This window comes from Haliotis rufescens, unplaced genomic scaffold, assembly GCF_023055435.1.
Source record: "Haliotis rufescens isolate VD_foot unplaced genomic scaffold, xgHalRufe1.0.p SCAF_1, whole genome shotgun sequence".
Classification (NCBI taxonomy): Eukaryota; Metazoa; Mollusca; class Gastropoda; order Lepetellida; family Haliotidae; genus Haliotis; species Haliotis rufescens.
Window position 1 is genome coordinate 85,703,602 of NW_025963779.1, and position 26,511 is coordinate 85,730,112.

At 41.2% G+C, this 26,511-nt stretch overlaps 2 protein-coding genes across 2 annotated transcripts; one reads left to right on the forward strand and one right to left on the reverse strand.

Annotated features, from left to right (window-relative positions):
• Positions 1–5: 5 nt before the first annotated feature.
• Positions 6–9,325, forward strand: LOC124147115 (hydroxylysine kinase-like). Its single transcript, XM_046517749.2, has 5 exons — positions 6–352; positions 3,126–3,265; positions 6,304–6,396; positions 7,179–7,263; positions 8,797–9,325. The coding sequence occupies exons 1-5, from the start codon at positions 37–39 to the stop codon at positions 9,267–9,269; spliced, it is 1,107 nt and encodes a 368-aa protein (XP_046373705.2). The 5' UTR covers positions 6–36; the 3' UTR covers positions 9,270–9,325.
• A 3,945-nt stretch (positions 9,326–13,270) lies between these two features.
• LOC124147114 (probable UDP-sugar transporter protein SLC35A4) lies at positions 13,271–25,869 on the reverse strand. Its single transcript, XM_046517748.2, has 10 exons — positions 25,124–25,869; positions 23,669–23,775; positions 23,339–23,444; positions 23,063–23,227; positions 20,213–20,271; positions 18,921–18,983; positions 18,652–18,793; positions 17,236–17,335; positions 15,828–15,889; positions 13,271–15,267 (listed from the first exon to the last, which is right to left on the reverse strand). Exons 1-10 carry the CDS (start codon positions 25,145–25,147, stop codon positions 15,079–15,081), a joined length of 1,017 nt encoding a protein of 338 aa, XP_046373704.2. The 5' UTR covers positions 25,148–25,869; the 3' UTR covers positions 13,271–15,078.
• Between the last annotated feature and the right edge of the window lie 642 nt (positions 25,870–26,511).

Consider the following 26,511-nt stretch of genomic DNA (forward strand, 5'->3'; position numbering starts at 1 on the left):
AAAATCCTCTATTAACTTCGGTCGTGCTGTGTAACGATGTCGACCAGTCGACGCCCGGTGGTGACGGAAGGCGCGGTCAGGGATATCCTCCAGACCCACTACCTGCTGGAGGTGAAGGGCGTGCGTCAACTGGACTCGTTTATGGACAGGAACTACAAGGTGACATCTGCTGATGGACGCGAGTTCGTTCTGAAAATAGTCAACCCTGACGAGTCGGACAATGACCAGCGGGTACAAGCACAGCTAGGTGTAGTGAACCATTTGCGGGGACATGGCTTCACTTGCCCAGCATCGGTCGTCAACAAAAATGGATTACATACTTGGAAGTCAACCTTCCCCATCGGACAGGCAGGTAGGTTATCACTGTGTAACGTGGAGTCTCACTGTATGATAGTGAGGGGGAAAGCTGAAACGGTAGGGCACGATAATTAGGCCATGTGCTACTTTACATTGAGAGAATGATATATGATTATATATGGAACTTTCTTAAAACAGACAGTTTATTGAAAAAATGACTGTCAGTTGACTAAGCCCATCAACAACATCAAGCTTTCGGCATTTCATGTAACTGTGCAGGGCGGAAGCGAGACAACGTGCGGCAAGGGAAGTAACTCCCGTTACTAGCTTCTTAAAAATATGGCGCTATTCTTAGTTTTTGTTTGTTTAAATTGTTTGTTGTTTAACGCCGAACTCAGCAATATTCCAGCTAAATGACGGCGGTATGTAAATAATCGAGTCTGGAGCAGACAATCCAGTGATTAACATCATGAGCATCAATGGGGATACAATGACATGCATCAACCAAGTCAGCGAGCCTGACCACTCGATCTCGTTAGTCGCCTCCAACGACCAGCATAGTCGCCAGTTACGGCAATGGGATGCTGAAGACCTATTCTACCCCGGATCTTCACGGGTCCTATTCTAAGTTTTTTGTTTGTTTGTTGTTTAACGCCGCACACATTATTCTATGAGTACTACTCCGAGCAACTTGTGATGAACGCGTTATGTATTTTACGGCGGCCATTCAGTCTAAAAATACAAAGTTGAAATAAAGGACACCAGTACGCAATAATTAAGAATTTGACTGTGTATTTTTTTCGGTTCAATGAAGAATGAATCGAATAGCCGATGTGCAAACTGTATGAATCCGCGTACGAAAGATGTTCTGTGCGAAAATTTACATTCGATAGGAAAAATAGCTTGCCATAAATGAGGTTGACACAGTGCGCAATTCTCGCCCAACGTTCTCTTTCCCAAATGTTATGAAAATGTGCATCTGAAACATAACTCGGCATCATAACACATTCGTGTTGCACCAAGCGAAAAGGCCCTTTCCAGGTGAAGATGCACAAACGCAACATACAAAATATCTACATTATACATTATATATATTATAACTTGTCCATGAAGAGATCACCCGTTTAATAAACATACAGCTGTATCACACATTGTGTAATACCAAAGCACGTGTTAATGTACTCCGGGAAGAAGTTTCACAAACAAATATTGAAAACTCTCAACATCCCGGGGCTCATTCAACGACATTGTGTATAGAGATGATAGATCACCTAAAGGAGCTCTTGGACACTCGATGACCCCAGCAACGCTGTTGCTAGGCTGACGTCACATGGCATTGTTTTGCCGGTGGATCTTGCAACAAAATTTCACAAATTACGTCATAGGGTATTGTGACGTGATTGTAACCTTTGTGGTGCAGGACCCCGTTCCACAAGGCGATCGTAGTGCTGCGAAACTTGTACGTCTGGGTATATGGGAGTTATTGACAATCTTAGTGCTGCGATAACTTTCTGGAAAGGAGCCCTGCATTCTTAAGGTGGGCCGTTGCATAGTATTAGATTAATACGTGTCAACTGTTGACGTGTTTGAAGTTCTGCTTTTTACACTCAATTGGATTGTGCTGTGGATCGCGTAGATGTCTGCCAATATTCACACACTACATTGAAATTCTAAAAAAATAGTTTTAAACGGCAAGTAATACATAAAATACTAAACGAGCTCCCGTGTAATACCAATTTAATGAAACTCGTGAATAGTTCTGGCATCACTCGTTTCATAAAATTGGTATTACACGGGCGCTCGTTTAGTATTTTATTTATTACTCGTGAAGCTCGTGAAGAGTTCTTGTATCTGACTCGCTTTCTCTCGTCAGATACCAGAACCATTCACTCGTTTCATAAAATTGGTATTACACGTGAGCTCGTTTAGTATTCTATATATATGTGACGTCAGGCGGTTGGTGCACGGGGAATAACGTAATACATTGTGCACCTCGGCATGCAGTATACACAGCGGAACAAGCCGATTAAACTTAGAATGTTCTACAAATTGCAGGGCCATCTGGCGTTCTTTACTGTCCACGTACTTTAGTAGTTTAGTGTCCTTTCGTGCGCACTGACGTTCTTTAGTACCTATTGTTCTTTCTTTTCATATTCCGTCATTATGTAATATTTGACTATTTTTGCGTAATTTTGACCTTTATTTTTACTTTGTATGTTTTGACCGAATGGCCGCCCATAGTATTTGAACTGGATCGGGTTTTCCTCCCACATTAAGCTGATACGCCGTGATATGACTGGAATCCTGTTAAAAGCGGCCTTAATCCCAACTCACTCACTCACGTTGCGACTTGAAATGCAATGAGTGCACTTTATTTCTCAGCTGCTCTGAATCAATCATTCCTCACTTCGTGCTGAGATTCGTCAGATGAGGAAAGGGTCAGAAGTGTTCCGACTTGTTGAAATTTAATTAAAGGTTCAGTACCAGGGAAGTCAGTGAGTAGGGTTTAACGCCGCTCTTAACAGTATTCCACTTGCATCACGGTGTGTCATCTTAATGTGGGAGGAAAGCCAGAAGTGATGCAGGCCTAGACGTTTACCACTTCGTTGAAACCCACGAGCACGGGTATGGTGCTGACGAACCTAGAAACATAATGTTAGCGAACCGGGATACGAACCCACAATCATAGGTTCCTGACGTACCCAAAGGACGCAACTCTGCACAGCGAATTGCGGCCCCTATAGTCGACTTGGCCACCCGTTCCCTCACCAGGGAAGTGAACCGATCCTTCTAATACTCATTTTTCATCTCTTCAATGCCATGAACAGATGGTCCAGAAGAATCGTGCGTGGTCCGCCTGATGACGTTTCTTCCCGGAGAACCACTTGGCCGGTGCCACCATCTGTTCTGCGGGGAGATGTACAAGTGTTTGGGGGGTTTCCTGGCGCAACTACATGCAGCACTGCAGGTGATATCAGCGGAGATTATTACACCATGCGGTCGTGCTACTTGAGGGTTTTACCATTGGTAAAGTCCTGTGGATTAAACCTGAAATAAACAACTCGTGATAAAGAGAGGTAGAGTGAGTCCAGACTGACGCCTTGAGTGTTTAATTTAACTCTGAGTGCGTTGCGGTTGGGTGGCATCTGATAACAGCTGTTTCAATATTTCCCTTGACGAAGAACGAGGTGCCTGCGGTACCTTGATGTGCAATGAAACACCGATAATCAGGACTGTACCCGATACACCTAGATTAATGATATATCGGTATGGACGTGGTTCATGTGGTGAGGTGAAGTAGGGTTTAACGTCACTTTCAAGAGTGTTGCACTTATGTTGCGACCTGCATGCACCTATGTGTGGCTGCCTGTACTAGTCTAAACTACTGCCGTTTTTTTAGTATTTGCCAACTGAGATACCATGCTTCAGTTTAACATGATTATATACTCAGACTAAGTATACTCCGAGCCGACCAGTCCTTGTGTATCCCCTTGATACCGAGCGCCAGGCAGGGTAACAACAATTACCATCTTTTAACGTATTTTGGTATAGCGCGGCCGGCAATCGAACCATCGATCTTTCCGCTTGTCGAGCACAGACGCTGTGTCCACAAGACCACGGAGAAGATCTACATGTGTATAGCATATAAACGTAATTAAATTGTTGTTCTATTCTTTTGTAATATATGTTTGAGGATGGTAAGTTTCAAACATACACATTTCAGGTATATTAATTAAATGTTAATAACAAATAGCATATATATAATTATACTGATATGCCATTTGTGGTCATTTTACATAAACTTAAATGTCACCCATAATCCAATGGTCACGGTGTTAGATGCATGTTCTGGTAATAGTATCACGTGACGGTCACGTGATCTCATCTCTTAATTATCAGAAATTATCAAACAGCAGGGCATCATGCGGGCTTTTCGTATACCTGTTGTAACATAAAGATTGTCACACATACATGTGCTTCTTCTCAATGTGATAATCGCAAAGAGTTTTATTTGCATTGTTCACATTTTATACCTAATGTCTGTCACTGGTCGGAGGGGGATCGGGTAGCCTAGTGGTTAAAGCGTTCCCTCGTCACGCCGAAGACCCGGTTCCTGACATGGGTACAGTGTGTGAAGCCCCTTTCTGGTGTCCCCCGCCGTGATATTGCTGGAATATTCTGAAAGCGACGTAAAACCATATTCACTCACTGGTCGGCAAATGTAGGTCCAATGTCATCTACACTTAAAAATTATTTCTAAACTATATCTAGTTCGATCTTGATAGGGTGATGACGTCCATTCTTTTTGTGGGCTGGTATTTGTACATAATTGGTTCAATAGTGGAGCATTGAATAACGTGATTTACAAACTTCAAAATGTCAACACCAGAAAATAATCAGTCTTGGGTCACTGCCTTAACAGCTTCCATGGTGCGTCAAAGTCAAAGCAATGACACCAGGCGTCCACGACAAGCATGGCTCTACCGGTAGTATTCACACAATTCGCATAAGGACATTTATGTCTATTTTTAGGTATATTGATAGATTCAGGATCACATCAATTGAGTCGAACTAGGACCGGACGAATAAATGAGAGATTGATGAAGATAGCTATCACGGGGGATTAGAGTTGTGCTAGTACTCCTTACTCTATCTGTCTCTCATACATGATAGCATAACTCCCACACTAAATTGAGATGGAGCCAATGTCGGAAATAGCATCTGTCTGGTGAATATTAGAGATGTTGATTACAGATTAAACCTTGGCCAGTAGATGAAAGCCAGCAATATACCAATCTAGGTTTTAAGGAACATGATTTACTTTGTATTGCTTTCATGGTAATGACAATATTGATTTCTATATAGAATTCAGGATTACACTGGTCTTGCTACTTGTGTAGTTCTCAAATATCATCTCAATATTGAAACACTTTACACAGCGTATGGACGGGCCAGTGTTTTAGAAAGCCTTAATACAAAATGGAAATAAAGCCATATTTACAAACAATATTCAAGAGTGTTAGATAAACCGGTTAGTAACTCTGTAAATGTTCGAGTTTGAGTGAGTATTGCTTTACGCCGATTTTAGTAATAGTCCAACAATATCACGACGGTGGACACCAGATATAGGCATCATACATTGTACCAATGTGGGGAATCGAACCCGGGCATTCAGCGTGACGAGCGAACACTTTAACCACTAGACTACTCCACCGCTCTTCGGGTTTGGACCATTGTATTCATTGACATTCTGCTCAACAATATAGATGGTCAGTGTGCGATAACGCACAAGCAGCCAGGAAGCCTTAGGCCCCGCAATTCGCTGTACAGAGTTGAGTCCCTTGGGCACACAAGAGGCCTATGATTGTATGTTCGAATCCCGATTCGCCCCGATTATGTTTCTAAGTTTGATTTCACCAAAGTGGCAAACGTCTGACACCTGCACTAATTCGGACTTTCCTCCCACATCAAGCTGACACGTAACGCCGTCATATGACTGGAATAATGTTAAAAGCGGCGTGAAACCCAACTCACTTATCGTATCCCCATTTTTATATTTTTCTTCCGGCGGATAGTGAGGTTCCTATTCTGGCCCGAGTTCATCACATGGAAGCATTACTCGAAAGGTTAATGCTGCCAGTGGACATTGAAAGGTTAATGGTCAACACGTGAGAACTGTAATCACTGGACGACGCAAAATGACTATGTACTTTATGTATATTTCACACTTCATTAAAAAAACAGCACACTGCTGTATATTTGCACGAACAACGTTGTACCAAAGACGTATATAGATCGTATATACGTCTTTGGTTGTACCTTAACTTCTAGCGTTACATGTGTGGAGTGTGTGTTTTTTTGGTTTTTTAATTTTTTATTATTGACTGTTCGTTTCGGCACCGGATTTAAATTTGCATTTTTTTCAAACGATAATGTTCTGACCAGGAAGATAGATCTTCACTGGTCTTTTGATGTTCTGGTCACCGTCTTCATCCCTTGCCACAGGACCACCCTGAGTCCGGCCTCACGCTGGACGGTCACAATGAGTGGATGGCGGAGAATGCTGGTCGTCTGCTTCAGTTTATATCGTCCCTGGAGGTAACTACAAGTATATCCACAGAAGGCTAATTGTTGTATAAATGCTCACTACCTTCCCAAGCAAAAATATATTTTTATTAACCTCTCAGCATGAACAATCACCACGCTCAGTGTTGCCCGGAAATAAAGGACGCTTATAGTCATGTTACAGTTTGCCCCGTACTTTACAAATCAGTAAAAATAGTACCATGGCACTGTAGCTCACCTGAATGTGAAGTCAGCAGTTTCAAATATCAATAAAGACAGACACAAAGTTAATGGCATTATTGGTATTGGAAACGGATTAAACACGTACGCCAAAATCTAATGATGTTTCGATATGCCTTGTGACAGAATTTTAGAGTATTGCCAAAACAAGTCAAACTCTAAAATATCGCCAAAAAGGAATTTTGTTGAAGGTAAACAAATGACAAAGTGGACAAAATAGCACATTAAGCACATTTGCATCATGCATATATACGTCAAGCATATATACACGAAGCACATTTATATTAATCACATTTGCATCATGCATAATTATATACAATCCTATATTCATCAAGCATATGTTCGTATAGCTCTTGTAGGTCAATCCTATATATATCAAGCATATAAACATGAAGCACATTACGTCAATTAAGAATTGACCTTCACTTTGTGCGAGTTCATTGGAGTATGAACCTTCATAGAGTGAGGGCCAAACTGTATCAACGTCGGAGCTTGCATGAATTGACAGACATGATTGAGTAAGACAAACGTATGTTGTATGAGAATTGAATGTTTCATAATCTTTTTCACGACAGGAAGAGAAAATGTCCCGAGACATCTGTTCAGTGATAAAGAATGTTGAATCTTCGCTGAAGGAGAGAGGGCATGCCATGGAGCGAGGTAAGGCAAAATCCGTTGATAACTGAAGATTACTCTGGAACTGAAAGTCAGTTGTAACTTATTTGTCTCGTGTGGTTGATTTTTTTTATACCACTCGTGGTTTTACTTCAATATGGCCAATGTTATTGACACCAAGAGACTCCTCTCGCCGTCATAGCTGCGAGACAACATGACGACTTGTAAAAAAATATGATAAAACAGAATTTGACTATTTCTTGACTATAGTATTTCTTTTCTTCTGAAGTTTAACCTATACAAATCCCAACATGTTGTTTTTCTGAGAAAACATATGTCAAATTATGACCTAGTAACTATAAACTACTGTAACGTTTATTGAAGTAAAAACATATCAATTATACCTCCGATCAGGATCCTCTCCACTTAACCGCCTCCATACTGTGTGTATTGTTTAACACCGAAGTACATATTCCAGCTATATCACGGGGACCTATAAATAATCAATATTTTAATAATACGAGCAACGACCCAGATGTCGGACCGGGACATCGAATGTATAAAAAAAAAACAGTAGTACCGCGACATCGAAAAAATGGCTAGGGCCCGGGACATCGAATGGTCATAATCGCTGAAACAAAATTTGTCTTTGATTGACGCCGCACTAACAGAAATTCTTTCAATAGTGAATACATATGACTGCAGGAAGTTAAAAATGTGAGTAAAGTGTTTTACTGTTTTAGATGTTTGGTGTGATTAAACGCTTTGTGAGTTAACTGAGAAATTAATCTTAGATGTAACAGCAGAAGAACTGGGTGAGAGTAGATTTGCTTTACTGTTTTAGATGTTTGGTGTGATTAAACGCTTTGTGAGTTAACTGAGAAATTAATCTAAGATGTAACAGCAGAAGAACTGGGTGAGAGTAACTTTGCCTTACTGTTTTAGATGTTTGGTGTGATTAAACGCTTTGTGAGTTAACTGAGAAATTAATCTAAGATGTAACAGCAGAAGAACTGGGTGAGAGTAACTTTGCCTTACTGTTTTAGATGTTTGGTGTGATTAAACGCTTTGTGAGTTAACTGAGAAATTAATCTAAGATGTAACAGCAGAAGAACTGGGTGAGAGTAAAATACGTCGAACGATTTCACCTCCTTACTCGGTTCATATATTCGATGTCCCAGACCATGACCACGGTCCGTGCCGACGGGGTACGATGACATGCAACCAACCAAGACATTTGGACATGTTCTCCACATGTCCACCATTGAACATTTTGAAAGTTTTACTGAAGCATTGAATCTTGAAACCCTGTGACGTGAACACATCAACTTTTTGTTACAATATTGGCGATGGGGTAGCCTTGTGGTTAAAGCGTTCGCTCGTCACTCCGAAGACCAAGGTTCGATTCCCCACATTGGTACAATATGTGAAAACCATTTCTGGTGTCCCCCGCCGTGATAGTCCTGGAATATTGCTAAAAGCGGCGTAACACCATACTCATTCACTCGCTTGTTTCAAGCTTACCTCTTGTTTACATTTACACATCAACCCCTCGTTACAAATATTCCCCTGTTTCAGGTGTGATCCACGGAGATTTCAATGACTACAACATCATACTCCATCCAGTCACAACGGATTTCAAAGCATCTTGTGTAGATTCAAAGAAAACATTTGGAATAATCGATTTCAATGATATATGTTATACTTACCGAGTATTCGAGATAGGTCGGCTAATAGCTGATGCTATGACAAACTGTTGCTGCTCCGACCAGGAAGCCCTACAAATCGGGGGTCATGTTCTGGCTGGTTATCTGTCTGTCAGGCAGCTGTCCACTGAGGATGTGACAATGATATATGACGCAGTCTGCATCTCTTTCTGCCAGTATTATGTTCTTGGCATACACGCGATGTCCCAACAGACGGACAACCCCCACTGCTGCTTGGGAACTGCCGAGGCAAGACAATGGCTAGAGAGAGTGCTTGCATTGTCCAGTCAAGCCTTGTGGGAAATATGGACCCCACTACTATCGGAGTCTGGAATCAGCATGTAAAAGCAACTCTCAGGTGAATAAAGAAAAGTCTTTGTTGAAAAGCTTACACCAAATTGGTCAAATGTTGACTGTCCTTTTGTAGCATGTACTGAACTGGCCAATTCGACCAAGGGTTGAATTCTTCTTATTGTATTCACTAAATTCCAACAGTTGGTGCTTATTGTCGTTCCTTCCACTTAACCCGACACATAAGTCATTGCATATACATTTCATATACATATATTCTTGGATCAGTTTGTTCTCATCCCACATTGCCAATCAGAATAAAAGTCCACATATTACTTGGATTCATCTTGCAAAAGAAGAGTTCTTTAGACATCCAGTTGATGGTTATCTCAGAACCTCAGCCACTTCCCAGGGCAGATCAGAGATACTGTGTCAACAATTCACAAAGAACAGCCATTTCCCAGGGCAGTTCAAAGCCACTGTGGTATCAAGTTTACACAGAGGGAGCCATTTCCTAGTGCAGATCAAAGACAACAGTTCACATAGAGGGCAGCCATTTCCTAGAGCAGATCTAAGACACTGTGACAACAGTTCACATAGAGGGCAGACATTCCCAGGGCAGATCTAAGACACTGTGGCAACAGTTCACATAGAGGGCAGACATTCCCAGGGCAGATCTAAGACACTGTGGCAACAGTTCACATAGAGGGCAGCCATTTCCCAGGGCAGATCTAAGACACTGTGGCAACAGTTCACATAGAAGGCAGCCATTTCCCAGGGCAGATCTAAGACACTGTGGCAACAGTTCACATAGAGGGCAGACATTTCCCAGGGCAGATCTAAGACACTGTGGCAACACTTCACATAGAGGGCAGCCATTTCCCAGGGCAGATCTAAGACACTGTGGCAACAGTTCACATAGAAGGCAGTCATTTCCCAGGGCAGATCTAAGACACTGTGGCAACAGTTCACATAGAGGGCAGCCATTTCCCAGGGCAGATCTAAGACACTGTGGCAACAGTTCACATAGAAGGCAGTCATTTCCCAGGGCAGATCTAAGACACTGTGGCAACAGTTCACATAGAGGGCAGCCATTTCCCAGGGCAGATCAAAGACAACAGTTCACATAGAGGGCAGCCATTTCCTAGAGCAGATCTAAGACACTGTGACAACAGTTCACATAGAGGGCAGACATTCCCAGGGCAGATCTAAGACACTGTGGCAACAGTTCACATAGAGGGCAGCCATTTCCTAGAGCAGATCTAAGACACTGTGACAACAGTTCACATAGAGGGCAGACATTCCTAGGGCAGATCTAAGACACTGTGGCAACAGTTCACATAGAGGGCAGACATTTCCCAGGGCAGATCTAAGACACTGTGGCAACAGTTCACGTAGAGGGCAGACATTTCCCAGGGCAGATCTAAGACACTGTGGCAACAGTTCACATAGAAGGCAGCCATTTCCCAGGGCAGATCTAAGACACTGTGGCAACAGTTCACATAGAGGGCAGACATTTCCCAGGGCAGATCTAAGTCTCTGTGGCAACACTTCACATAGAGGGCAGACATTTCCCAGGGCAGATCTAAGACACTGTGGCAACAGTTCACATAGAGGGCAGACATTTCCCAGGGCAGATCTAAGACACTGTGACAACAGTTCACATAGAGGGCAGACATTTCCCAGGGCAGATCTAAGACAGCAGTTCACATAGAGGGCAGACATTTCCCAGGGCAGATCTAAGACACTGTGGCAACACTTCACATAGAGGGCAGACATTTCCCAGGGCAGATCTAGGACACTGTGGCAACACTTCACATAGAGGGCAGACATTTCCCAGGGCAGATCTAAGACACTGTGGCAACAGTTCACATAGAGGGCAGACATTTCCCAGGGCAGATCTAAGACACTGTGGCAACAGTTCACATAGAAGGCAGTCATTTCCCAGGACAGATCTAAGACACTGTGGCAACAGTTAACATAGAAGGCAGCCATTTCCCAGGGCAGATCTAAGACACTGTGACAACAGTTCGCATAGAGGGCAGACATTTCCCAGGGCAGATCTAAGACACTGTGGCAACAGTTCACATATAGGGCAGACATTTTCCAGTGCAGATCTAAGACACTGTGGCAACACTTCAAATAGAGGGCAGACATTTCCCAGGGCAGATCTAAGACTCTCTGGCAACACTTCACATAGAGGGCAGGCATTTCCCAGCGCAGATCTAAGACACTGGGGCAACAGTTCACATAGAGGGCAGACATTTCCCAGCACAGGTCTAAGACACTGTGGCAACAGTTCACATAGAGGGCAGACATTTCCCAGCGCAGATCTAAGACACTGGGGCAACAGTTCACATAGAGGGCAGACATTTCCCAGCGCAGATCTAAGACACTGTGCCAACAGTTCACATAGAGGGCAGACATTTCCCAGGGCAGATCTAAGACACTGTGGTAACAGTCTACACAGAGGGGACAGCTACTTCCTCTCAAAAAGAAAAACACAACATCCCTTAGGAACTTAGTAACTTTATTGTCATATTTCAAAAAAATATCAGTAAATTTGATAAACATAATACTGCAAAAATATCAGTAATGCTTCTTAAAATATGATGTAGGAAGAAGACATGTTTATTGTAAAACATATTAAATTAAAGATCTCATAAAAATACCTCAATACATTTTTTATGTACTCATAGTTTTGACAAGATACACACATGCCTGTAAGAAAGGATATGGGCTTATCAGGAGTTCAAAGCGAGAATTTATTCTTTCCAAACCCCTATTGGTTGAATACAGCTCCAGGAGTCACAGAAGTCTAAATCTTATCAGGCTCTGACTTACTGCTGACAATGGAGATGTACCATTTGTCTGTTGTCTACAGTGACAGCACAATCAAATTATCTGTATATCAGTGTATATAATATATATCAGTCTAACATCACATTGCCATATCTGTGGTATCACATGAAAACATGAAATGGTATCACACGCGACTAGATCACTGGTACATGAGATGGGTCAGCAAGTGCATATATCAGAGGTACAGTGCAAGGTCATTGAGTTAAACTATACACCTAACTATTGGCTTACTATAGACGAACATAAATATTCAAGCTATATGATGGCTGTGTAAATAATCCAGGCTGGACCAGACAATCCGGTGATTGATATCATGAGCAACACAATTGGGATACGATGACATGCCCTAAGCACATCAGCAAGCCTGACTACCCAATCCTTCTTACGACAAGCATATTCACCTGTTAGGGCAAGCATGGGTTGCTGAAGACCTATTCTAACCTGGATCTTCCCGGGTCCAGCGACTTAATGGATCGAGTTGACAGACTTTGTGACTTGGTCGGTTGTGTGTTGATCTCCATGGCATGGATTCACTGCCCATTACATCTATCACTGGATTGTATAGTAAGAGTTACACGCTTCATTCCGTATAGATAAGTATAACTTAACAATAGGTATTTATTACCTGCACATAAACAGTCTAAAATCTCATGCAATTCAACACTTTGGCTTCATCTTATAAAATCTCACTGTCTGGGTATTGTTGTTTGAAGTTCCACGAAGATCAGGCATAAATAGTGATACTACAAAAATACAAAAATGTAAACACAAATAGTGTATTGTGAATTGCATTGTGACCAATGTTTGTTTGTTTGTTTGTTTGTTGTTTAACGCCTCACTCAACAAAATTCCAGCTATATGACGGCATTCTGTAAATAGTCGAGTCTGGACCAGACAATCCAGTGATTAATATCATTAGCATCGATCCACGCATTTGGGTCACCAATGTATGTCCTAGATGAGCTACAATGTATTGTGACTTCAATGTATCCCTGAAGACTTCATGTTGGGGCATATAAGTGACAACTTCACCTGGTTCCATTTGGGGCAGATAAATATATCTTTGAACATCACATGGATATATTAAAGTTACATCAAAGGATTTCTATCATATGTATAATATACATAGCAAAATGTAATGGGTACATAATATAAAAACGTAAATTGTTTACGGAGCTACTTTAGCTCCTGTATAGATGTTGCAATGAGGGTAATGATTTAATCACATCATGGGCACAGCATATGACATTGACATTACTGTAAACACGTTAACAATCTGCTGTGAAATCACGTCCAAGCAGAGTCATGTCCAACTTGGAACAGTGCACACTCCAGCTGCTGCTCTCCAGCAGGACTTAAGGTTGCTCTCTCACAAGTCGCTTCAATGACTTTCTGCAGCGAGCATATGCATCATATGCTCCCTTGTCAACAGGGGTACACTTTCACGACTTGACCACAGATGTGTGGTCATGAATTCCACTCTTGGATTGATTTCTGGTACACCTTGACAGCAGCAAAAAATAATCTTGATCCAGAAAGCCCCCAAACCACACCAAAACCTCACCACCCACGAGAGACATGCCATGACTGCACTCCAGAAAGATAACACCATAACAGGAGCTGACAAAGGCAAAGCAGCTGTCGTCATGAACATCCTAGATTTCCTTCAGCTTGTCAACACCACCCTCTCTGACATGACCACTCACCTGACCATCCAGAAAGTCACACTGCTGAAGCAGAATGTCAACATAAGAAGACCCTGAAAGAGCTCCAGAAAACAGAGATAAATGACACTCCATCAATTCTCAAGCCCCATATGCATCAGTAACAGAATACAAGTTCCAGAGGATCTGTCTTCAACAACACCGCCCAGTACCTCTCATCAGCTGAAAGAAGCAAATCTCACAGGTACCATGGTCAGCTGATAACATCATTGACCTCTTCACCAACATCCCTCAACAAGAAGCCTTTGTCATCTTCCACAACCTCCAAACCAGAATTCACAACCTAGACCCTGAAGTCAAAGCATCATCAACCATGCCTCCAGTTGCTTCGACACTTCATATTTCACTTTCAAGACAAGATCTACAAGCAAATCCATGGACTGTCTACGGCTTCCCCTCTGTCTCCACCCATCACTGAAATCTTCATGGCATCTTTCAAAAAATCTGCCCTCTCTGCACCACATTTCCAACCCCTCTGCTGGTAACAGAAAGTAGACGACACATTCACCACCAGAACGACCCCACAGAACTCCTCAATAATCACAATGCCCAGCACCAGAGAAGCCAGTTCACCATGGCGACAGAAACCAATCAACACCTTCTCTTCCTAGACGTGTCCCTCCATACTACAGCAGATGGACTGAGAACATCAGTGTACCACAAGCCAACACACACACACAGTAGTACATCCACTACACCTCCTACCACCATTCCTTGATAAAACAAGCCATCACTGGCACACTCAACCAACGTGCCAAAGCCATTTGCCTCAACAGGGAACCGAACCACAACAAGAAATCCTTTACTTCCGTCAACAGTAACCAATGATAACCGAGCCACATAATCTCCAAAACATGACCCTCAAGAGCTCATTTTTGGGGGGAAAACACGACAGAAATCAACTTAAGATTTGATTTCAAGTTTTCAAGTTTTCGGGAAAACAAAGAGCTTGAAATATAGTACTTTCCTATAGCCCCATGATGCATATTCAGATCCAAATGCAGTTTAGCGCGGCTAAATCTACAGGTAACCACGCTCTACACTCAAAACACATTCTTCTTATCTCCTTATTAAATATATTAACATGATTAAGGGAAGATTCAGAAAATGCCGGACTTAAGATCAAGTAGCTTCAACACGACCTTGTTTCAGGTAGAACTAGGTCACGACTGCAGTAATAATAACCATAACAATCAAACCTTGAACAACTTTCCAGATCATTACATTTCATGTTAAGCCATTTAAAACACTCCTCAGTCAATAGTTTGATTACAGCCTCATCTATGATACATGTACAGGGCCACTATGACCAAGACAAACGCCAGGACATAATACATGTTGAGGGCCAACTGGAAGATGGCGACAGAGAACAGTGTTGTCACCAACATGGCGCAGGAGATGATGAAGAGACGTGTGATGTTGCTGCCGTGCTTCATGATGGCCGACATTATCAGCCCGTTGAAGGCCTGGAAGAAACATAACAAGTGACACAGACCTTAACATGCTTTTTGGGCCATGGGTTTATTGTACAAAAAACTTATCATCATATATATACCCGTTAATATGGATGGCAGAGTTCCAACTGAGGTGAGGTGAAACGGGGTTCAACATCACATCCAAGTTATTGCACTGTATAACTGTATAAGTTAACAATGGTGTTAATATTACTGCAACAATGTTCGAATCCCAGTTCGCCCCGATTATGTTTCTAGGTTTGTCAGCACCATACCCGTGCTCGTGGGTTTCACCTAAGTGGTAAATGTCTGAGACCTGCATCACTTTGGGCTTTCCTCCCACATTAAACTGACACGCCGTGATATAACTGGAATACTGTTAAACTCACTCACTCACTACTGCAACAATGCCTTAGGGCACATTATAGCCATTCGTGTGCTTTGGTATGAACAATATAGATAACATATGGATCATAAATGAACATATTTCAATTTTACATGGCACCCATTTCAACTCAACATGTTGCAGGTTCTAACATTAAACATGTAAGACCTGGTTGGCCTGTCCATACCTGAGTGACAACGATGACCCAGGTGTACAGAGTGAATCCATCAAACACACCAGAGCTCTCACCTGCAAACATAACAACATTCTACAGTCTACTGATGATGGTACTGGTTTGACTGATGGACAGTGGGAGATGCTACTCCATGTGTGTTCAGCTCATCGGCTGGTTTGACTGATGGACAGTGGGAGATGCTAGTCCTTGTGTGTTCAGCTCATCGGCTGGTTTGACTGATGGACAGTGGGAGATGCTAGTCCTTGTGTGTTCAGCTCATCGGCTGGTTTGACTGATGGACAGTGGGAGATGCTAGTCCTTGTGTGTTCAGCTCATCGGCTGGTTTGACTGATGGACAGTGGGAGATGCTAGTCCTTGTGTGTTCAGCTCATCGGCTGGTTTGACTGATGGACAGTGGGAGATGCTAGTCCTTGTGTGTTCAGCTCATCGGCTGGTTTGACTGATGGACAGCGGGAGATGCTAGTCCTTGCGTGTTCAGCTCATCGGCTGGTTTGACTGATGGACAGTGGGAGATGCTAGTCCTTGTGTGTTCAGCTCGCCTGCTGGTTTGACTGATGGACAGTGGGAGATGCTAGTCCTTGTGTGTTCAGCTCGCCTGCTGGTTTCACTACTTCATAAGATCTAGCAGAGATGAGAGGCATCATGGCAGTGTGTGGAGTGAACAAGACAAGACAAGACCAGCATTGAACGTCACTACAAATACCGTATAGGGTAACTTAAGCTGGGATTTCAATATGCATACGTGCTGGTTGCTTTTTAGATTACCATGAAATCACATGAGACTCTTTTTCTTATGTAAACATGTTCTTTGAAAGACTCTTTAACATGTTATAAAAAGTATTTATTCAATAGATCTTCTTTAAGTCACAAATAATGACAAACTAAGTAAGGATAAGATTTATGGATGAACAACTTTTTTATTATTAGGAGCGACGTTTCGGTGTTGGTTCTAACATCGTTATCAAGCAAATCATGTACAGAGTATGGCTGACAAGTATATATACAGGTAGGAGGCAGTGTATACATACTTGTCAGCCATACTCTATACATGGATTGCGGGTGATGGAAGGGAATAATACACAGATAGATGAAGTACTGACGTTCGCATCAAACCTCAAACCTCCGACTCTCTGGGACAAGGCCAACACTTGATTCGTTGATCATAAATAGAAACTACATCACCAAGCGGCTATATGGATTGACGGGTGATGGATGGCATAATGCACTAAGTATTGACATTGTTCGCATCAAATCTCACTGGTTTCCAACTCTCTGCGAGGAGGCCAACACTTGATTCGTTGATCATAAATAGAAACTACATCACCAAGTGTTTATATGGATTCATGTGTGATGAATACAGGATGCACAGATACAAGCATTGACATTGTTCATATCATACCTCCTTCCTTGCCACTCCCAGCCTCCTGCACGGCCCACACTCCCCCGTTGAGGACAATACCGAATGTGTACAGTAAGGTGTTCTGAACGTGGAGGGAGGTCTGGAAAACAGCAGATACACTCACTCATGAATCTTTGGAAACAATCTTTCATATCTAACCAACTGGCATTTGGTTAATGTTGGTCCAAAATACAATCAAAATGGAAAAGACCTGTTAAAAAAAACAGGTTTAGTTAGCAAGGTTAACAGAAGCTTCTTTTGTTCATTGAAAAAAATCACATATTCATGTGTTAATATTATATTATTTTCAGTTCAGCAACGTTTCTTAAGGATGTTTAAGGTTCACATCAGAGAGGAGTTATGTCCCTTGAGCCATGTTAAGCTGTTATCCCTGAACTTCCCCCTAGATGCTGGTTTGTAAACCTAAACTTGGAGACAATAGGAAACAAGAGTCATCAGAAAGATGACATATCCCCCCGGCAGCTGTCTGTAAAGTAACCACTAGTAAATGTGCAATTCTGTATGTAGTGAGTCAACAGTTGAATGTTCTTTAAGAAGCATACATTGTTTACCCACTGAATGGTTTTCGAATTCTGGCCCGGAAACAAACCCGTTCCCCAATGGAGTCTAGGTCCAACATCTTTCCATAAAAATTGTAAAAAATAAAAATTCGTAAAAAAAAATATATCAAAAGGCACCACTTCAGTATGTGCCTGATAGCTTTGCTAAAGTTTGATCAAATACACTGAATGGTTTTCGAATTCTGCCACGGAATAGAACCCCATCCCAATTGAGTCTATGTCCAACTTCATTCCATAAAAAGTTTTAAAAGTTTTTTTAGAAAAATACCAAAATATCAAAAGGCACCACTTCATTATGTGCCTGATAGCTTTGCCAAGTTTCGATCAAGTACACTGAATGGTTTTCGAATTCTGCTCCGGAAATTAACCCTATCCCCAATTGAGTCTATGTGCCACTTCATTCCATAAAAATTTTAAAAAATAAAAAATAGAAAAATGCCACAATATCAAAAGGCACCACTTCAGTATGTGCCTGATAGCTTTGCCAAGTTTCGATCACATACACTGAATGGTTTTCGAATTATGCCCCGGAAACGAACCCCATCCCCAATTGAGTCTATGTCCAACTTCATTCCATAAAAATTTAAAAAATAAAAATTAGAAAAATCCCGAAATATCAAAAGGCACAACTTCAGTATGTGCCTGATAGATCTGCCAAGTTTCGATCAAATACACTGAATGGTTTTCAAATTCTGCCCCGGAAAAGGAAATGATTACGGACGGTCAGACGGACAGATGGACGGACAGACAGACTGGCTGATCGCTATATCCCCCCGCATTATATGCCGGGGGGATAAAAAGAATCAATTGTGGGAATAACCTCCGTGAAATTTACCTGAAAGTGTTTCTTTAATATGTATTCGGTGTAGACCCCTGCGAAGCCTGATATACAACAGTAAGTGCACATCATGATCAGACCGGACACAGTCAGGTGTATCTCCCCGGACCATGCGCCCTTGGTCTGCATACCACCATAGCTGAACAGAGAGAGTGAGAGTCTTGTTACAACCCTAGTCATCATGTCAATATGAAAATCAGTGGCTTCATCATTTAACTAATGTCAGCTTGAGAACTCAAGTGTGTATCATCACAAGATGGTATTACCTGTCAAATATGCCTGCTGCACCCAGCACAGCCAGAGACGCCCACTGTATGACGGTCAGCCTCCTAGAGAAACAACACACATTTATCAATGTTAGCGACATCTGTTGGGCATGGGATAGCAGTCAAACGTCACTACCTCAATCTTCAGTAACAACATACGTTGCTTCAGTCTCAGATGTAAGCTGAACCCTGTTACAGCAAAACCCTGTTAATAATTCCCTTGAAATTGTCATGAGAAGCATAACAAATCACAGGTTTGCTGTAATGTCCTTTTTAGTTTAACATAGTCCGTACAAACAGAAATTGACTAACAAGGGCCCAATTAATGAGGTTCCACTGTAATTTGAAGCCTGAGTATTTATTTTCCTTCTGATGCATATTCTTACACGAATATCTACTTGACATACAGCCAAGACACAAGATAGAAGATACAAAACTGTCAGCACAGATGTATCGCAATGTTGCAATAGGGTACTCTCCCTTGATTTGCAAACATTTTACTGAGGTCATATCAATGCACACGCTCCAGAGCATTAAGCTTATTATAGAAAAGAAACATCTGACAACGTGAACTTTGTGTGTAATTCTTACAATAGGAATAGAAACACATGTTACATGTAACATGTAACCTAGAATTGGGATAAATTTTGATGATTCAAACAGTCATTCTTTTACAGGACTTGGAAATGTAAATTATTTGCATTCATTCTCAATTCATACACCTGTTGGATTTTTAACACAGTAACGAGCCAAAATGGTGCTGGCCATTTTCCTTAGGTGTCAGTTTCTGCCTTCATTTCACAGAAGAAATTCATCAAAGTAATCATTCCATATCCACATGGGCAAGTTGTATCCTGGGGAACGATATACTGGATAGTGTTTCAAGAATAATTTGAAAGATTCTACTTGTATCCATTTTGAAACTAAATATAACAAGTAAGTGAGTGAGCATGGTGAGTGAGTTGGATTTAACGCCGCTTTTAACAGTATTCCAGTTATATCACGGTGTGTCAGCTTAATGTGGGAGGAAAGCCCGAAATTATGCAGGTCTCAGATGTTTACCACTTCGGTGAAACCCACAAGCACGGATATGGTGCTGACAAACCTAGAAACATAAACGGGGCAAACCGGGATTCGAACCCACAACCATAGGTTTGTGGCGTGCCCAAGGGACGCAACTCTGCACAGCGAATCGCTGCGGCTAAGACGACTCGGCCACCCATGCCCCCTATTACAAGTAAGAAATACAGAGCATCATACGACCTATCACACACACTGTCCCCTATACCCACCTTCGTATTATCGCCCTGTAAAGCACCGCTGTGGTGATCACCTTCATGTTGCCGAGGATCTGCAAACAAAATTGATGCAGTGTTTGGCTAAATATATATAAACAAGTGTCAGATAAGAGTTAAATGTAATGTAGCGCCATAAAGTTTTGCAGCTAACCTGTGGTCAAACAGGATCCAATTTCCGTGAGAATTTACTGTAATATTATTTCAAGGTTCATACAAACAGCTGACAAGTGATTTTCAAGCCTCAGAAATCCTACTGTCACAAAGTCTGACAATCCAATCCAAATGATAAGCTTCCTACAGGTGGATGTGTGTTGTTTAATATCGCAATAATTCAGCTATAAATAATCAAATATGGGTCAGAAAATCTAATGATTGATATGATGAGCAACACTCCACGCCATCAACCAAGTCACCAAGTCTGCCCCTCTGATCGATCAAGTCACCTCTTGGTTGCTAGGGACCTTTCCTCACCTGAAATCCCCAGGAGTGGAGCAGTAACCTCCAACAAGCAGTAAGAGTGCCTAGAACCTATTCCAACTCTGATCCCATGGGATCAAAAATTGCAGAAATTACAGGAATCTGAGTATTCTGTATATACATGCATCTGAACCCACACCAGAAAGTCACTCCAAAAGACCCCATCCCTGATGCATTATTCGTTTGTGTCCCTGGGAATGTGCCTAACATGAATGGCACAATTGACCACTCGGAACTGACCACCACACCCGTTATTCTTCATCTTCCTGAGGCAAGGGACTTAACTGACTGTAAAAGTCGAGTTTCCATCCTTGCCAAACTAGGCGGGAATTTCTGGGTTCAATTGTAGCGAAACCAGTGGCTATTACGAGTTATGTCCCTCCTACTGATCAGTCGGATTCTACCTCCATACCACTTGCTTTTGCTTCAAACAAAATGGCGGCGCACAGTGAAGACAATCTGATTGATAATCAAGATCTATATTGTAATAAAACGGGTCTTACTACGCGAAGTGCATCAAATCACATGAGCACCTTGATTAAAAGTATGAAAAGATTTAGAAAATATCTGTTGACACTTAGTTGATGGTACACATGCTTTGCAAATCCTGCAGTCGATCCAAAATCTGTATGGCAGTTTAAGAACCGGATGTTGATTTTGTTACACGATTTTTGATTGAACTATACATAGACTCATTAGTCCAGCTATAACTCCATAATTCCAGCCTAGTTAGGCAAGGGTTGAAACTGGACTTTTATAGACAGTTATCTCCCTTGCCTCAGGTAGATGGCCATCCTTTGATCCATGAGGTATGCTCATCACTAGTAATGACCTGTGCCAACATAAGGAGGCCCAACATTCCCCTTTGGTGGTTCTCCAGTTACCCTTCAAAGCCCAACTCCCAGGCAGTCATTGTTAACAGCAGAACACCCCCCAGAGTCAAAATAGGTGGAGTAAGTTGGGCTGGTTGAAGGAAAACAGGACCTGGCAGAGACGGAGACGAAACAGGAGGCAAAACAGGATGAGAAAGGGGAAGTGACAACCATGTTGGAACATTTGCTGAAGAGATACTCCAGACACCATACAGGCCTACAATTGTAGCAATCACAACACGGAGCAAGAAGGTCAAGAACAGCTAACTCTGTGGGTGACCTACTTCCAGGGTGCATTTCACTGGTATGGAGATATGAAGATAAGAAGCAAGTCACAGGATAACGATTCAGAAATTAAAAATCTTTTTCCAGGGATCACTTTCAAATCAACATGTTTTTTAAATTTTATCTTTATTTAAACCACCTCACTAAGATTTCGAGAAAGAAAAAAGTAAACCAAGAAACAGAAAAAAGGTCTAAATGTCATTGCCTGATTGATGAAGAGTGCTAGACGCAGGTGCATGTTTGCTCACTACATGCTCTGGATAATGGTTCAATAATAACAAGAGGACAAAGTCATTGATATCCCCTGCAATGGTAAATACTTGTCGTGAATATGTCATCTAGTTATATAAATACTCACTGACAAAAGAAACAGAAATACCATACATGTTGATAAATATATAAAGAGTTTCTCATATTCAAGAGATTTTAGAATGGTTCGACGCACAAACGAACATACTGTATGGTGTGTGAACTGATGCTCATGAACGCATCACATGTTGACTCGAAATGCACCTTTTGCCTCGTGCAGGATTAGCATGTAAAGTTTGAAAATCATGTGCATCATATTGTGATAAGAATCAAGACACCATGTGGCAACACTTAACTGATTGTTAGTTTTGTCATTAAGTAGTACACATTGAAAACATCTCTTCTTAACAAAAATGTTTCTATGGTTTGCGTTTTTATTGGGGGTGAGTATATATGTATATTTTGTTGCCATGGAAACCTCGAAAAAATATCATTTTCAAAAATCCCAAACCATCAAAAGGCACCAGTTACCACTAGACCTATCTTTGTGCCAAGTTCGGTGAAGAAATGTACGATATTCAAGATCTGATCGTAAGTCATAATCTACTGCCATTTCCAACTTAAGTCAAGGTTGTTGCCATGGAAACCCAATAAATATTTTTGTCGAAAATCCCAAACTATCAAGAAAAACTAGTTCACCTCTAGACCTATGCATGTGCCAAATTTCATGAAGAAATATTGTAAGATCTGCTTTGGAAAAAAACATCTTGCATGGACGAACACATAGTGTACATTTTAATACCCCCTGCAAAATGTGTTGCAGTGGATATTCCTAGATTCCCCATACTAGTGTATGCTCAAACTCAAAGCGATACACATTTATTACCCCCGTCTCGACTGTCATTCTCAGCTCCCTGGGAGTATACGATCCAAGCCGCCTATGAGGTGCAACAAGCATTACCTGGTAGGTGGTGGGGTCCATCTGCACCTGCATGTAAACACTGAGGTTGTTGTTGATGCAGTACAGCACGGCTGGAACCATGAACAGCAGACAGTTGGACAGTGACGGCATGGTCATGTCACCTCTCCACAGTTCCGGCAACAACATTGCTATCGACAAGACAATCTACAACACGAACAATACATCAATGTAATCACAATCTGTCAATCAATGTTCTGTTCTGAGAAAGATATTTCAAATGCAAAATAATAAAACAGGTTCTACAACGAAACAAACCTTGAGGACTTCTGTACAGAGGACGACTGACGATGACCTGAACGGCAGTTTCCCCTCCACCAGACACAGGTGCGCCAGGATGGTGTATGAGCTGTAGATGAACACCCTGTAATTACCAAAATAGTGGTTTGACAATAGTACTGATCAAGATTTCCCGATTCTGGGATCTCAATGCTGGTAACATAATCAATGTTATCATCATGATCATTGTTATGACTACCATGACTACATATGCAGCTTTATGTAAATTTTGCAATGGACTTTTTTTTATCATGAATATGGTATAAAAAGCCATGGTATTAAGATGCTGAATATGATTATAATACACACTCTGCAATCAGCAATAACCACCAAAGCAGGGTCCATATTGCACGCTTGTTGAGGCAAGACTGAAGGGGAGGTAATCCATTCACAGGAAGATAACTCCTTCTGGACTTCTGAAAAGAAATGTTATATCTTATATCAACATGATTAGTGGTAGGTATCATTTTTCAGATATTCATTTTTTCTGTTTTGTTAAAAAAGCTATATATTGCTGAGTAAATTCTCAAACAGGCTTAACACTTTTTAAATTTGTTTATATCAAATGTTCTCTAAACTCACCTCTTCATCATAGCTAACAAGATTTAAACACTGTTAAATCAGTTAATGATGACTTTAGTACCATGAATACTGTAAAATACATATATCATTATCAATCAAAGTGCATACTAGTGATGAATACATATTCCAGGGAAGCTAGCCTGAGTCAAGTTTTTCTAATGGTAAACGTATTATAAGGTCTGGTAGCAGTCTTTTTACGGAGTGTCTTCATATGCTATCACTATTCAGGCTACTTTGGGCTTCAATGAGTCCAAATCTTTCCAACTCGATTATCCAAGGGGGTGAAACTTGACTCGTGCTCGAGACTCCAATAATATCAATATGATGACGTAATTATCTTTATGAATAAGAGTTCAGTGTATAGGCTTATGTAGCATCCGTTTTCTAGCAAAAAAAGCAAATAATATATAACGTAACTTATATAAAATGTTGCTAAACTTATTTGTGTGTAAGATTTTCATTATCGTAACTTTCTGGGACAGGATGACCTATATAATTCATGCATGGCAATGACAGTGGAACACATTAAAATGTCTTGGACAACTATAGAACTTTCTACAAAATGAATACACTTCCAAGTAAATTATCTACTTCAGTCAAATACTTGCTCTATGTTTTGTAACAGGAAATTTATTTGCAATATCAATCAAATGAAAGCTAATAACAGCAGTCTTATGGGAATGTGCTTGTTAACATAAACTAACTTCTATGTAATTGGATAACTGACAAAGCACTTATACTGTATCCTCAATGGTAGCATATGAATTTCTGTTATTATGTACATGTGTATTGAAATTAACACAGACACAGTATGTCTGTTAGAGTTACCTCCGCTTAGCGAGTTTTCGAGTCATCAATAATTGATGAAAATGACCTGGCCCACAAAGCCATGTAACAATAAAAATAAATTTATTTTTATTGTTACATGGTCCTGTGGGCCAGGTCATTTTCATCAACAATAAAAATAAAAAAAGTCGCAAAAAAATCACAGACGGGGGCCTCATCTATGATTTTTTTGTGACTTTTTTTGTTTTTATTGTTACATGGTCCTGTGCCTGGCCTGACGTGAGTTCTCGTTGGAGCCCTATTGCTATTGTTGCTAGTTTATGTTGCATCGCTACACTCATTTAATAAAATCTTCAATTAAATTCAATGTTGTTAAAAAAAAGAATGTCCACACACCTTGCCCCAAGGTGAGGCGATCATATTTTTGTATACAGCATTCCTCTCCAGGCATCTCAAGCCGATATTCAACTAAAACCTGCACTTCCAAGGAAACATCTTCAGTTGGTGAGTCAAGAATACCATTAGGACTGCAGAAATTACTTTAGGTATCTGGCCATGTTAGGCCTAATCATATCCCGGTGGTATTGTACAGTCTGAACATGGGACTGGCATGAGCTAGCTAAGAAGTGACGCCGAACAGACAACCTCCCAACGATTCACATATCATGGTTGTCCTGAATGGTGACCCGATGTCAATGTCGACCCGATCGCGGAGTCCCTGACATCACAAGCTTGTCATCTTGGAGAGAGAACAGAGACCGCTAGTAAAAACACGCTGCAGCCATATTGACAGACCCGCCGAACAACAAACTGGGAAGAAAGTACCGTTTCGTCTTCACTATCGAGCCGGAGTTGACGACCGGCCTCTCAATCTGTCACTTCGTTGAAACGCATCTCTGTGTCTCGTTGCGGCGAGTAAATGCTGTTATGTTGGTAAGACGTAAAAATAGGTAAATTCTCTTCCCGTGATCCCCTCCATAATCTGTGGTCCTACTCTCCTGAAGCAGACTAACAGCACATGCTAGATTAGATGTTTCAGTGGACACCGTACGCACGACTTGGAAGATACGATCATTTAGAACATCACAACACGATAAAATATGCTCTCGGAAATGAACCCCTATGCACAGTCGTGTTGGCCGTAAATACCCGAGATCTTCCGACTGTTCTACGGTGTTTTCAAAACTTGAAACGGAATACGAATTATGTTACAAATGGTTTCTGTTGCAACAGATTTGTAAAAACAACACGTTTACATAATTATATCTGTGAATGAATGCGGGTTTTACACCGGATGTTTTTATCACAATCAATTTTCTAATTGAAAGGACAAAGTAGTTGTTTGAAATTGCCGTATTTCGTTTCTTTGTAACAAATAATTATTTTGGAATAAACCGAAATGGGAATCTCCAGATTCCAAACATAGACCCATCTCGGAATCATATCAACCTAGATAAATCTAGTGCTGGTTTGAAGATTTAAGCATGGAACCTCCGAAAACTACAGATTCATTAAAACTCACGTGTTATCACATGTTTATCCATTCCCGGTATTACCAAATGATTTTTTCATTCAGTCATTGCAGTCAAGAAACATATGTAAACATACCAAAAAAAAAGTTAAGCAACTTAATTATCTTATTCAACTACTTCATTCACTCAGATTATGTCTAATTCCACGATGCCCATACGTCCCTTCTACATCCCTTCTGAGGTCAAGGGAGGTTGTGCATGCATGATCCCCTAAGGGACGGATAACTGTGAAATAAAAAATCTTACCGCTTT

What these genes read in the sequence shown, in the direction of transcription:
- LOC124147115 (XM_046517749.2), top strand. Translation starts at nt 37, where the DNA reads ATGTCGACCAGTCGACGCCCGGTGGTGACGGAAGGCGCGGTCAGGGAT. An exon ending in CTTCCCCATCGGACAGGCAG is followed by an intron (nt 353 to 3,125) that starts GTAGGTTATCAC and finishes TGCCATGAACAG; the next exon opens with ATGGTCCAGAAGAATCGTGC. An exon ending in AGGGCATGCCATGGAGCGAG is followed by an intron (nt 7,264 to 8,796) that starts GTAAGGCAAAAT and finishes CCCCTGTTTCAG; the next exon opens with GTGTGATCCACGGAGATTTC.
- LOC124147114 (XM_046517748.2), bottom strand. Translation starts at nt 25,147, where the DNA reads ATGATCGCCTCACCTTGGGGCAAG. An exon ending in TGGTTATTGCTGATTGCAGA is followed by an intron (nt 23,445 to 23,668) that starts GTGTGTATTATA and finishes TGGTAATTACAG; the next exon opens with GGTGTTCATCTACAGCTCAT. An exon ending in TCTGTACAGAAGTCCTCAAG is followed by an intron (nt 23,228 to 23,338) that starts GTTTGTTTCGTT and finishes TTCGTGTTGTAG; the next exon opens with ATTGTCTTGTCGATAGCAAT.